Genomic DNA, 14,419 nt, shown 5'->3' on the forward strand with positions numbered 1-14,419 from the left:
TAATGTGGACCCAAGTGTCCACATACAGGGCACTGGTCAAATAAATGTGGTGGAACACTGTGACACTGGAAAGAGAGAAGCAAGTGCTCTATGGACTGATGTTGGAGAGGTCTCCAACCTAAGTGGTTAAATAAATAAAGCAAAGCATGGTATACTATTTCATATGGTTTTTCAAAAGGGATAAGAATATGTTGATATGTATTTGTATCACCTAGGGGTTTTTTTTTGTATGTTTGTTTGCTTTTCAATACTGTGTCAAAGATTCAGACAGAAGAGGAAATGGATTTGGAGCATGAATAGTGAATAGTATTATAGTTGGCAAACTATGGGCCTCCCCATTCCTCCACCTTTTTTTTTGTAAATAAAGTTTTATTGGAACACAGCAAGCCCATTTGCTTACATATTGTCTAGGGCTGCTTTCATGCCGTAACTGTAAAACTGAGTAGTTACAACAGAGGCCATGTGGTCCTCAAAGCCTAAGGTATTACCATCTGGCCCTTTATAGTACATGTTTGCAGACCCCTAGCATGGGAATGATCTCAAGCATTCTGCAGCTTCGCCTGGCCTGGCTTCTAATACTAGCTGTGTCACCTATCCAAATGAACTTGGGCAATTCCCTTCCCAACAAGACCAGTTTCCTTATCTATATAATGGGAAATAGAAAGTTGCCTCCCACTTTCATAATGAAAAGTCCATGAAATAATGGACCTAAAACAGAGCAGCCACTAGCAGAGTCATAAAGGAATTAAATAAGCCCATTCCAGTGGCAGCTGGCCTGAGCTTGGCTCCATGCCCCACATTTTGTAACCATGTGACCGACCGAAGAGGACAAATTAACTTCCTGGAGACTCAGCTTCCTCTTCTGTAAAATGGGAACAATCAATGAACCTAGTTTCTAATCAACCACAGCCTTATCCTTCTGTGTAGCAGGAGAAAATCCATGAAGTATGACTGGCCCAGAGACAGGCACACAGGACGTGGCTCATGCATGCTAATTATTACTTTCAAAAGCATTTAATTGACCTTAGAGTAACTGCACTTTTGAACCTGAGCTTTACATTTTTAAAAAAAAGATGTCTCATCACCGGCCGTTATGAGGCTCCGTGAGAACTGGGACATGAACATAGTTTAAAAATACAGTGTCAACTATGTAAATGAAAAGGCTTTTCACATCCATCCACAGCCGGTCCAGGATGGATCATGCCAGGCTGGGCTGTAGGGCAGGGGCTTCTGTTTCCAACAGGGAGGCCTTGTAGACATGAAAGCTTTGGCCAAAATGATGGTAATAATTGTAGCTACAAGAGCTCATGAGCAAAGCTGGTCCCCTTCAGGGCGGACAGGGTTCTAACGGCTCCACATGAATTAACCCACTCTATCCTCACCCTGGCCCCATGACATAAGCCTAGTGTCACTGTTTTTTAAAGTTGGGGGCCTGGAGCACAAAGAGGTTGAAGGATTTGCCAGTGGTCACAACGCTGCAGGGTGTCACAGGCAGGATCTGAACATAGATAGTCTGGTCCCAGTGTATGTGGCCTTAACCTCTAAGCTATGGGGCAGACAGAGTCGCTGGACAACGGGCTTCATGCTGCAGGTTTTAGAACCACAGGATGCCAGACGTGGAGGTGCTTAGAGGAACTCTGGTTCAATGTCCTTACTTCACAAATGAGATCAGTGAGGAGAGGGCAGAAAAGCCAGCGGTGGGTGAGAGGCCTGGCCACAGTGCCTTAGCACTCGGGAGCCAAGCTGGGACTTGAACTGGTACTGCTTGTCCCTTTGCATTCCTGGACAAGGTGACCTGTGGAAACCGGGAAGCAGTGGACATGTGCGTGTGTGTGCATGTATACACACGTGGCAGTGTACATGCTTGCATGTTCCTATTGTGCACACACGTGTGCCCATGTACGAGTAGGCACGGGATGGGGTCAGCCAGGGGCCTCTCCACTCACCTCGCCTTTCTCCACCAAAGGCTTCACCTCAGCGAGGTCCACGTCCTGCAGCTCCCGAGACATGTCCTTGCTGTCACCTGCCTACAAAGGGACAGAGACCAGGAGGTGAGCGCTTCCTGCTGAGACATGTTTTCAGAAAGGAGCAAATCTGAGGCCAGGGAGCAAGCCTTCACTTGCACAGCCCAGCAGCTCCGACCCCCTACCCAGCGCCCCATCCCATCCCACTCTTGCCCCCGGGGACCCAGGGGGGTAGATTGCCTAGGATGGGAAACTGAGGCTTACGGACGCATCTACACTCAAACCCAGGCCCTCACACCCAGTCCAGGACCACCCACCACACTGAGGACGTTTCTCCCTGCATTTTAGAAGGACACCCACATCGCCGAGCCCGAAGTCAGGCAGCCCCAGCTGGACGACCAAAAGGGGACAGAGGTCGCGGAGGCCCGCCACAGGCAGGCGTGGCACTAGCTTCCTCCTCCTTCCTCCTCAGACTAGAGGGGCCCCAACAGAGGGGCGGCCACGCAGACGCCCCCGTGTCCAGCTCTGTGCAGAGCATTCTGCTCCACGCCAAGGGGTCTGACACTGAACACTCAGGAGGGTTTTGAAAGAAAAAGGACTTTCGAGGCAAGAAGCACTGCATGAGCCAGAGCAGGGGTGGGAGAGTGGGGGTGGGGAGGGCAGGGATGGGGGCAGAGGTCGGGTGGGGCAGGAGACGTCCCCCTTGGCTCTGACACCCAGGCAAGTGCAGAAGAACCAAAAGAGCTAAGCTGAGCAGAGTTCGGGCGGTGGAAATGCCACCATAATCGACTCCCTGGGGAGTGAGGCTTGGGTGGTGACAGTTGCTGAGCACACACCTGGGTGCCTAATCAAGGACCTGGTGGCATAAACGTTTCTTGTTACGGATGAACAGTCAAACTGGCAGAACGAAGAGCCCACCGGTACCGGGGTGAGGCACAAAGGGCCCAGAATGAGGGTTCCGTGTTGCAGGCAGAGGCCCACGAGACAGCGTGAAGACGTAAGTGACAGGAGGAGGCCAGGGACCCTCAGGTCACAGACCCAGACCTTCCGAATCGGGTACTTGGTGAAAAGCCGCCTGACCTCGGCCCTCACGCTGCTCCTTTCCAGGATGGGGACCTCGCCCCAAGCTCCCCGCAGACGTTAACAGCCAGAGAGAGAATGCAAGTGTCTGAACTCCCAGCCCGGGGCTCCTCTGAAGATCCAGCTCCCCGAACCCAGAAGAGCCCTCTTTGTGACACACCTCTCAGAGGTCAGCGGGCGACAGAGCAGCGGCCACCCGGCCCCCAGCCCTGCGCCGCCGTACGTGGCATTCCGTGGGCAGATCCCCTGGGACGCTCGGGTCTGGGGCCCCGGCACGATTTTCCCCAGTAGATAACCAGCCCCACAAGAATGCCTTTATGCAGCCTTTGGAGTCCAGGCTCCAGAACATTCTGAAAACAAAGTCGGTTTTATATTTGTGAACATTGCTGGGCAGCTGCCAGCTTGGAAGCAGGAGGCATGAAAAGCCAAGGTCTGTCGGCCTTGCTAACTCAGCGTGTTCGTGGTCCCGAGACCCTGGCCGTGGGACACCTCGCCTACACTGCCCAGGGAGACTTCCAGAAGCCCGGGGCTCTGGCAACGCCACCCTTCGTGCTCAGAGGGAAAGGACTTTACATTTCACAGGGGCTCCTTCAGAAGCCAGGGATGAAGTCGGGGTCTCCCGCTACCCCCTGGGCGGGCCCAGGCAGGCCTCCTTCAGCTCCCTGTGTGAGTTCCTTAGGACAGGTAGCCTACCCGGCCCCTTCCCTTCCCTGCCTGTAGCTCCTAGCATCACAGCCAGGTGCAAAGTCGGGCCTCAACTCGCTTGTTAAATAGATAGATGAACGGCTTTTGTGCAGCTTCAGAGCAATGTCTGTACGTAAATTCACTCTTACGTGATCACTGGACCACAAGAGTGAAACGCTTTGAAAACAGGTCTACATTTATAAGGGCTCATCCCAGACTGCAGTTCAGCCTGGTGTGCTCAGGTCTCCTTGGCTGCCAGACGCCCTGATTCCACTAGACTGTTGGCCTCTACCTGCCCCCTTATCCTCTTTCAGAACAAGAAATAGTTCAAGTCCAACCTTCCTGGCTTCCCAAACGTGCTCCCAGAGAAATCTCTTTACTCCACACCTGCTTTTCCTTCCGACAACCCAGCTTCCCAGACCCCAAGAGACAGTGGGTTGAACACTGGCACGAATCCCTTAAAGATCAGCATTTGAGAATCGCTGCTTTGGGAGGGTTGGGTGAAGGCGCCTGCCGGCGCCCCGCCCTCCACGTGCTCAGCGTCTTGGGGCGGCTCAGGGCGGAGCCCGTGGAGAGCTATCGCGGTGTTTGTCTAAACGAGGGTGAGTCTTCCCTTCACCCCCCATTTGGCGCTGTCTGGAGACATTCTTGATCACCGTGACCGGGCAATGCTACTGGCATCTAGTGGGTGGAGGCCAGGGCAGCTGCTAATCATCCCACAGTGCACAAGATGCTCCCGCAGCAGAATTATCTGGTCCCAGTAGGGAAGGGGCTGAGACACCCTGGCCTAGACCAAGCAGCAGCTAGTGAGGTCCCCAGGACCCTGAAGTCTTCAGGGAGACCAGATAAAGCAGAGGGACGCTCCAGTTCTCCTTGTCCGGGGCAGGGGGGTGCCTGCAGGCCCGGGGCAGCCTGTAGCTCATAACCGTAACTGCAAATGTCCCAACAGGAAGAGTTGGCCAGGACCTCCATCTAGGTCACTGCCCGCAATAACCAAGGCTGCCCAAATGGGCTGCAGAAGGTGCACCTTGAACCTTCCCCCTCCCCATGTCCCCCACCGCCCTCCCTGAGCCACTGGAGGAGCAAGAAGACAGCCTGCTTGCCACCCAGCTCTGCCGACTTAGGCCTCTTGAGGCCAGCCCTCACCCTGTCTCTGTTGCCTCAAGCCAAAAACTTCGCAGACTTTTGGTTCAGAAGCTGTTTGCCTAAAGGAAACCTTATAAGGAAGTTCAGTACATAAAAATTGATGGTCTTTAAGGAGAAAGCTGACATGCTTTGGGTGAAGCCAGAGACATCTCCCGGCAGCCCCTCGTGCCCCCGCTTCCTATCATCTGCCACCACCCCCCTGGCAAGACTAGCCTTCAAAGACCATCTAAGTTCCAAGAAGCGTGGACCGTATGGCGATTTACTCGGAGGTGGCTTTCCCGTACAGTAGGTTCTCATGCGACAGGCACTGAGCAAAGAGAGAAAGGACCCCTGATAGCTCCGTTGACAACTCTACTATGTGACAAGTCAGGGACCGATGGGAGGTGACCTGATTTGGGTGCTCTGGCTGGTGCCCCCGCCCCCACCAGGTGCCACTCGGAGGGTCACACCAGGGTCACTCCCCGCAGCCGACCTGAGGCCCGACTTGGCTCAGCAAGCTCTCTCCCTGCACTTGAGGCCGAGCACTGGATGCTCGTCCCTGCCTTTCTCCACCGCCTCCTGAAAAGTCCCAGTGCAGTGTCGGACTGAAAAGGGCTGAGGCAATCATGCAATGGACAGGGGGTGACAGGGCCAGGCCGCACAGGGCACAGGGGTGGGAGCCCAGGAGTCTGACTCCCAGCCACCCTGCAGCATGGGGATGGGGCCATACCTGCCAACTGTGTCTCAGCACAGAAGGAAGCCGCTCTACACAGGAAATGAGGTTGGGACAGGCCTCCTTCTGCTAAAACCCCACTCCGTGCCCAAAACAGGGCTCCAGGTCACAACGCCAGCTGCCAGACTGGTTTATACCACATTTTCCTTTCCCACCTGCTTGCCCAGAAGGAATTCTGAGAAAACCAACATCGCAGAAGTGAAAGGTAGCCAGGAGCTAGGCGGGGAGACTTGAGGGTCAGACCTAGGCATTACCATTGATTGGCTCTGTGATCTAACCTCTGAGCCTCAGTCTGCTCATCTATAAAATGGGCATAACAACTCCTGTTCCCAGCGAGTAGCAGCGGGGCTTAAATGAAACTATGGCACACAGAATCTGGCAAATAGCTGCTTAATTAAACAGTGCACTTTTCTGGTTGCCTCAGAGACCGCAGACATCTGTGGGAACACAGGTCTATGTTTCATACATTCTTAGTCCCCGAGTGGCCCAGCAAGCAGGGGACACAGAGAAGAGCTTCAGCAGGTGCCACATGGGTTTCCAGCAATCAGAACCCAATGCACCATCACACAGGTCAATGAGTAACAAAGTCCCAAGGGGGGGCGGGCAAATACCTTTCCAGTTCAACAGACCCAGGAGTCAGTCAGCAATTAGCTGCACTTCATGGGTTCCAGGGAAGCCAAGACTGAGATTTGTCCAGAGGAGGGAAGTAGGTGACCTCAGGGACTGGGAAGGCAGCAGGCAGAGGCACTTCAGGCAATGAGGTCACGTGAGAGCTGTTAACCAGTCACTGGGAAAGCGAGGGTACACAGAGCCTGGGATTCTCAAAAACGCTGGTAGAGCAGCAGGAACACGGCTTAGGAGTCGGGGCATGGGAACCCTGCCACACGACTTTCCCCAAGTCATTCATCCCCTCCCTGGGCCTTGGCTTCCCGTCTACAAAATATGTGGCGTGTGTTCTATGGACAGCACATGGTCCCCAAAACTCAGGATGAACGGGAGCCTAGGCGGGAGGGTGCTGCACGCAGACAGAAGGGCCGTGCACCCTGGGGTCCTACCAGGGCCCCATGCGGCTTGGCTCTGCCTGGATCCATCTGCCCTGGGAACCTGGAAGAACCTCTCCTCCTGGCCTCGACCCCTCCCTGTCTGTAAAACAGGAGTCTGCCTCCGGCTCTGGCACTCTTCTAGCAAGCCACACAGGGGGACCTATCTGCAAGTTCTGCTGGGCCCCTAGAACTCCCCCGAGGCAGGGCGGGGGTGTCCAGAGGACAAACATCCAGGATGTGCTCTGGGAGCCCCAAGATGCACCCATCTCAGCCAAAGAGCGGCCAAAGCCCTGCACAAACGCAGCAGGATCACAGCAACAAGAACTTCTATGGCACCTCCTGGGCTCCAAACTCTGTCCCTCCTTTGAGCTTTCCAGCCACCCTAGAAGGTGGACCTTCTCGTGAACAATCTGACAGGGAAACGGAGGCGCAGAGAGATTATGAAATGTACCCCAAGTCACCAAGCATCAAGATGGCACAGCTTAAAGCAACCTTAAAGGGGACAGTTGACCACGACACCAGCTTGCTCTAAATAGACATACATACCGTGCCCCCAGCCCCAGGCTGAGGATGTGCTGAGGACGGGCTATATGTGTGCCCAGGAAGCTTCTCCTGTGTGGATCAGCTGGAGGAGTCATGTGTTTCTCCCTCTACCATGGGCAGTCCCCCAGAGCCACCACGAGAGGCCCCCTTCCCTGCAATACCACCCGGGATCTTCCTGTAGGTTCTCAGCCCCCCTGAGCCACCATGAGAGGCCCAGTCCACGTCTTAGACTTTTCTATTCTCCCTTCACAATACCCAGAAGGACTTCTGTGTTTAGCTTTTCCCCAGAGTGCCTTCCTGACATGGCATCCAATGACATCCAACACTTTGAAAAAGGGTTCACTGCATCGTTCTATCTGTTCCTCAAGGAGGTCCCTGGAAGAATGTGGATCTGATCATCCCAGCTTAGAGATGGGTCACCTGAGGCTCAAACGCCAAGGCCCATGTGACTCCCTTAAGGCCTAGACTCCATCCTTTGATGTGGGTGCAGGTATGCAGGGTAGGGGCAGGCAGACCACAGCCTCCTGGAGTCCTTCACTGAAGCAGAGAGAGAGGGCCCAGGAGCGATTGTTGATAAGTTTGCATCGATTGTGACGGTCAGCCAGTGGTCCAGATTTTGTCTGCTCCAGAACACGCCTGGTTTCCAAGCCACATGAAAGGGGTGTTTTTTCCAGCACACTGGGCTCTTTATAGGACAGAATTTAAAAGGGGGGCGGGGGGATCAATGGGTGCTGCTGTCGCCGCAACGTCTTCCCCAAATACAGGGATCCCCGGAAGTTTCCAGAGAACAGACCCCCGTCTGCGTTAACCTCAAGGAAAGTAGCCTTGGGGTATGCCTTGCCTCTCTCTGCCTTGCTGTGAACGCGTTCTTTGGTCCTTTCTTTGCCGAAGAGATTTTGGTGCCAAGCTACCGGGCAGTTCGTGGGTTCTCTTGATGTTTTCTGGACCTTTCGAAACCCAAGGCTCTGGGGAGGGTGAGGAACTTGCTGGCCTTAACTCTCAATGTTTTACTTAAGTAATAAACCTAGTAAAAAATATGGCTGGACTCACTGGACCTTCAAGAAAGTTCCCCAGTTGAGGGGAAGGGAAGTCAAAAATAGGGCTTTCGGAAGTCAATAAAACAGTGACAACACAATTGCGGAAAAGATGATCAGACAATCAGAATTCCTCGAGGCCCCTGCTGCTTTGCATGGAGGTTGAACCTCGGCGGCATTCAAGGAACTGTCTGATACTGAAAGAATGAAAAAGGAATCACTAAAGAGAAGACACACCCAGCTGCATGCATTCCCCGGGTACCAGTCTAGAGCTGAAACGGAACTTGTCTGTGTTCGGCCAGAGCACAGAACTAGCAAGAAGGTCAGGGAGTGTGTCTGGGACACAATAGCAGGAAGAGGGAGGGGCCAGCGCTTGGTCCTCACCCTCCCCCTTCCCTGCAACACCACCCAGGATCTTCCTGTAGGTTCTCAGCGGGAGTGTTGGCAGCCCAGCTACGTGTTTGGCAGAGAGAAGATCAGACCGTCTGCAGGGACCAGCAGAATAACGGAAGTCCAAAGGAGGATGCTGGGTGGGTTAGAGGATTTTTCTGAGAATCTGCGGGACAAGCATGGGCGGCACTGGATGGTCTGTGGGATAATTTGTGGAAAGCACACAGGCGGAGCCAGTGTTCGCATTGGATGTGGATGTAGTTTCTTCTCACAAAACCCTTTGTCCCTGAGATGGGATGAGTGCCACGCTGACAGGATCCTTCCCCGAACTGGTCTTGCTGCTTCTACCCTCTGGATGGCCTTCTGACCTTTCCTACACAAGAGGGCCCAAGTTATTGCCTTAATAAGTGGAGATTTCCTTTGGACCAACATTAATTGAGTGCCTACTAAGTGCCAGGCTCTCAGGTCTACGGGGAAAAGGGTGAATAAGGAGACAGCCCAGAATGATCCAAGAAGGGTACCTAACCCAGCCTGCATGCCTGGAGGGGAAGGCCAGGGAGGGCTTTCTGGAGACAAGAGACAAGTTCAATGATTAATAAGGGGAGGGGAAAGGAGGTGAAGCCTCCCAGCTAAGAGAATCCTCAGAATTACCTGCCTCTTAAGAATGCCTCTCACACCCACATTCAGAGAGGGCTGCCCAGAACCTTCTCAAAGCCAACAGGGTGGAGTCGGGGGTCAAGGTGGGGGAACAGGATGGAACCCCGGTCCCCATCCACTTCTTTCAGCAGAGCTGCACATGGGCGTAACATTTATATGTACAGAGGTTTCCACAGGTTTAAGGAGGAAAAAAAATCTATAAAAGATAAGGCCCCCAGACTGCTAACGAGCCCCATTTCCTACCACCTGTTGGAGGAACAGCCCTGACGGAATGGAAACGCCTGGAGCTGGAGCCCAGGTGAGCAGGGGTTGGCAGGTCTTCAGTAAATGATGAAGTCAAAGATTGGGTCAAAGAGAGGCCTATGTGCGGACCCGAATTCTGTAATCCAGTCTGTTCTGCAGTGCCAAGTCAGATTCCCAGGATTACCCAGGTCTCTTCTCACAAGGCGCCCACCCTGAAGAGCTGGGCTCCATGCACACCTGATCAGAGTCCCCCACCCCTCCTGCCCACCCCCCTGCAACAAGCCTGGGCTGGCACAGCAAGGGGCCAAGTGAGTGTCCAGGGAATTTAACCTCCTCAGTTTCTGCAGCAGAAATGGCCAACCCGCCCGTCTCTGTCTCCAAACATAAAGAGAAAGAGCAAGCAGAAGGGCAGGGAACCAGACTGAGATCAGGGAGGCAGCAAGGGCTGCCTGAAATGAATCCAAGAAACAAAGTTCAAGTTCTACAGACAGGTCCAGAGGGATCTGGGCAGGGAAACGTCCAGGGCGGCTCACGTGGAACAGAACCCCATCACTTGATTCTGGACAAGCAAGTGACCTGCGCAAGCCTCAGTTTTCTGACCTGAGAAATGGCAAGGATGTCTCCTATCTCAACCGAACCAGGCGATGCCCTGAAATCACAAGTCACGTTAGCCAGATAAGAGCTACTTACTGAGTACTGTGTCCCCAGACCCTGGAGGTATGAGAAATGTGGCCACCTCTTTCTTTTCCTCTCCCCCTACCCATTATTCTGGAGCAGGTATCCTCAACTCTGGCTGCCTTCAGTAAACCCTACCCCCAGTCCAGCCCAGGGAGCTTTGAAACAATGCAGATTCCTGGCATATCCCAGACCTACTAGGCCTGGAAATCTGCATTTCAGACTAGGTTCCCATTACATTTTTAAGCGTTCAGCATAAGCCTAGCTTTTTTTTTTTTAAATAAATGTAGTTATTTTATTTATTTATTTTTGGCTGCACTGGGTCTTTGTTGCTGTGCGCGGGCTTTCTCTAGCTGCAACGAGCAGTGGCCACTCTTTGTTGCCGTGCGTGGGCTTCTCACTGCAGTGGCTTCTCTTGTTGCAGAGCGTGGGCTCTAGGCAGGCTTCAGTAGCTGTGGCACGCGGGCTCAGTAGTTGTGGCTGGCGGGCTCCAGAGTGCAGGCTCAGTAGTTGTGGCACACGGGCTTAGTTGCTCCGCGGCAATGTGGGATCTTCCCGGACCAGAACTTGAACCCGTGTCGCCTGCATTGGCAGGAGGATTCTTAACCACTGCACCACCAGGGAAGCCCAAGCCTAGCTTTTTGGAAAAACTTCAAGAAGCAAAACATGAGTCCAGCATTTGCAGGTGCTCCCACTGGTCAGGGTAAGTTTAGAACAAAGTTTCCTGCCACTGATTGCCAAGGAAATGCCTTGTCATTTGTGGAACTGATTGACAGCAAAGTCCCTCATGTGTCCTCACAGGCGAGTACTGTTCTCAGTTCCTTGCATGGATTAACTCAATTAATATTTACACATCCCAGTGAGACAGTGTCTGTTATTCTCATTTTTCAGGGGAGGAAACGGAGGCCCAGAGCTCCTGATCGCCTCTCTGTACTTTTCATTCAAGCCCTTATGCGATCACCCCAACATGCTATCATGAAAAAGAACAAAGGCTTTCAAGTCTGACTCTCTGGGTTCTAAGTCTGGCTCTCCCACTTTCAGTCACGTGGCCCACAAGCATTCCCTTAAACATTCTTGGCCTTGGCTTTCTCATCCATTCAATGGAGCCAAGACAGCCCAAGCAGAGCTCTTTCAAGGATGAGACGGGATGCGAGGATACAGCCACTGATCTGAAGAGAGAGAGGTCTTGTCCCTCCCCGGCCCCCTCCGCCTGAGTCAGGCCCCCTCCTTGCTAGACTCTCGGATGCTGAGTCATCACCTTGGCTTCCTTTCTGAAGCACAGGGCCTTCTGAGTCACGCCTTGGATGGGATTCTCTGGAGTTGGGTCCCAAGGAAGAACTGCAGCTTCAGGCCATCAGAAAAACACAATGCGATCTTTCTTCCCCATCCTTGCTGAGGCAGCTCAGGCCAGATTTCAATGCACTGAGGGGAGGAAAAGGGGGTCCAGCTCTGTTTGGATCTGGGGTCCAAGCTGGAGGAGGCAGCCCGAACCCCATCAACCACCGCTTAGCGGGGCTGCAGCCCTTTCTCACTAGACTGAGTCTGCTAATCTCTCAAGAACACACAATTCACGCTGAAAATCAATCAATCCATCACCCACATTCTGTCTGGAAAGTTTCCTCACCAGAAACTCGGTGAAGATCCAATTTATTTTTGCCCCTCTGACAGCAGAAAATAAATCTCTCAAGACTGAGACCCCCTTTCACCACCTTCAGTCCCAGCCAGGAGACCCCTGGAAAGGGTCTCGGAGAGCCGATTCCCAGTTTCGGCTCATCCTTCCTAAGTCGTTCCCTGTCTCAGTTTCCATCTGTAAAATGGGTAGAAGTTGGACCAGTAAGTTGTGTGAGTTTTTAATTCCAGTCCAAATTATCAAACCAATGGATAGTAATCCTGGATTTGCATCTCAGGAGAGGAGACCCCAAGAGATGCTCCAAGGTCTCCTTGGAAAGCCCAGGCACATGCTACCACCAAAAGGTCTACTGCCTCCTTGGGATGCTGGCTATCCGAGGGATCATCGGGGAGTGGGGCAGAAGGGAAGGAGCCATTCAATTCATTCAGCGTCTGTGTTTGATCCCTGCCCAAGGACCTGGCCCTGGGCCAAGTGCCAAGTGACGGGCGAGGCAGGCAACGCCTTCCTTCTCACTCTCTAATGAGAGACAAGGTCCCGCAAGGGACCAGAAGGGACATCCCAGGCTTCGATCCTTACACCGGAGCACTGTCCCTTTGGAGGTTTCCCAGCACTTCCGGACCACCTCTACCTCCCCTCCTCCCCTGACTCCCACCCTGTGCCGCTCTGTTCCAGCAGTTACCACCACAGAGGGCTGGGGGCTGCACCCGCACCTGCATTCCTCCCCTACTCGGTGAGCCCCTTGAAGGCAGGTGGCGGAGCCGGCACTCTCTGTACCTTGCTTATTTCACTTCACGTTTGTGAAACTCAGTAACGATACCAGACTTTCTATAAAGGAGGAGGCTGTGCTGGAAGGTTTGCCTTGAAACTGCATTTTTCATAGCAAGAACACGGTTTGTGTTTAGATATTTTGTTCTTTAGGAGAAGGTGAAGTATGGCTAATGGCCATTAGGAGGAGGCTAAAGTCCTCCTGCGTGGCCACTGGCTGAACTCTCTTTGAATTTTTAATCTTTCCCAGTAACTCAAAGGAACCAGACAAACTTCAAACTGAAGCGCCCAGGACATCTGCGAAGAAGAGTTGGTCTCAGGCACAAGACAACCGGGCCCTCCGCCACCAGATTTCCCTCCCCCACCAGCTGCCAGGCACCTCCCCCTTCCAAGCCACAAATCGGTGCTGCCCCAGACCCACAGGGACGTCTGACAGCAGAGGCGACAGACGGGCGAGTGGGACTGGTGGGCTGGGGTGGGGGGGAGGGGTAAGGAAAAGAGCCACTAAATCCCAGCGTCAGCCACTAACGTGACCCAAGCGGTGACCGCGCGTTTGCCCCGGAGCGCACCGCTTTGCACACGCCCTGCCCACGGCTGAACCAGAGACCGCGGCGGATGGCCCAGGAACGTCCGAGCAACTCCAGCGGCTCTCCTCCTGCAGGGCAGGAGAGGCGGGCCCGGGAGGCAGGAGAGAGAGGCGAAGCGGGGGAGGCTGGGCGGAGGCGAAAATGACGCCACTCGAAGCCCCCTCCGGCCCAGGCCACCTCTTCCGCGACGCCACAGTGCCCACCCCGGGCCACCTCGGGGGCCGCACCCTGCCACCCTCGCTCCCGCGCGTGTCACACGCGCTGTGACACACCTCGGACCCACCCCACCACGCACACACACACACACACACATACAAGCGCGCCCCACCCCGGCTTCCAGGCTGAATGGGCCCCCGCCCCTCGGACGCACCCTGACTCTGGGCACGGTCTGGGAAGCAGGCACACCCACGCCCCCTTCTCCCGCCTCATCCCCATCGCCGCTCACCCCTGCCCACCGCCTTTCTACACACGCGCACTCAACCCCTCCTTCCCCAGACACCCCACTGCAGGGACAAACGCCACCCCGCCTCCGACACACGCACTCTTGGTCCCTCCCCCTGCTCCCAGCTCCAGCTCGCCCCCCGGCCCGCGGCGCCAGCTGTGGTCTGGGAGGGCCCCGGGAGCGCGGTCAAGGTGTGCCCCGAGCCTCTCCACCCCCGACCCCGACCCCCAGGATCCCACTTCCTCAGCTAGGGGGAAGGTGAACGGGGACCTTTTTTTCCTCTTGAGGCCGAATCGAAACCCCTCACTCCGGCAGTGCCCGCGCCCCCAAAGCCCCTGCTCGCTCTCGCCCTCGCGCCACGGGGAAGCCGAGCACTTGCAGCTCCGCGGGGCCACAAAGGGCGGTCCAGGAGCTGCAGCAGCACCCACGGGCGACCGATCCCTCCCCGCCCGGCGGGAAGAGGGCGTCAGGCTTACCTGAGGTTGAGAGAGAAAAGCAAAAAGAGCCGGAGCTAGGCTGGCGGCCCCAGAGGGAGCGAGAGCGGCGAAGAGAGGCGTGCGCTCCCGAGCCGGAGATGGGAGCCAGGAGAGGTTTGTTTATGCCCCGGAGGAGGGCGATTTTATAGGCGCTGCGGCCCCGCCCCGCCGCGCTTCGCCCCGCCCCCGCCCTCCCGGGCCCGGCTCGCAGCGGGGACACACCCCTCGCCGCTCCCTCCTCGCGGGCGCTCCTCCCGCTCCCTTGGGCGCCACTGGCCGTGCTGGAGCTGCGCGCGGCGGGCGCCCGCCGGAGCCGCCGCCTGTTGCGCAAGCCCGAGTAGGGGCGCG

At 55.0% G+C, this 14,419-nt stretch overlaps 1 protein-coding gene across 1 annotated transcript in view; it reads right to left on the reverse strand.

The window, feature by feature from the left end:
* NDRG1 (N-myc downstream regulated 1) overlaps positions 1 to 14,154 on the reverse strand; it is a gene marked incomplete at its 3' end in the record, with an annotated part of 54,934 nt that extends 40,780 nt beyond the window's left edge. Inside the window, exons 1-2 of the mRNA XM_079722778.1 lie at positions 14,072 to 14,154; positions 1,947 to 2,027 (exon numbers count right to left, since the gene is read on the reverse strand). Of these exons, the coding sequence (XP_079578904.1) occupies positions 1,947 to 2,009 (63 nt within the window). The 5' untranslated portion in view covers positions 2,010 to 2,027; positions 14,072 to 14,154. The remainder of the gene's footprint in view (positions 1 to 1,946; positions 2,028 to 14,071) is intronic.
* Between the last annotated feature and the right edge of the window lie 265 nt (positions 14,155 to 14,419).

Source organism: Hyperoodon ampullatus, assembly GCF_949752795.1.
Source record: "Hyperoodon ampullatus genome assembly, chromosome: 17".
Lineage (NCBI taxonomy): Eukaryota > Metazoa > Chordata > Mammalia > Artiodactyla > Ziphiidae > Hyperoodon > Hyperoodon ampullatus.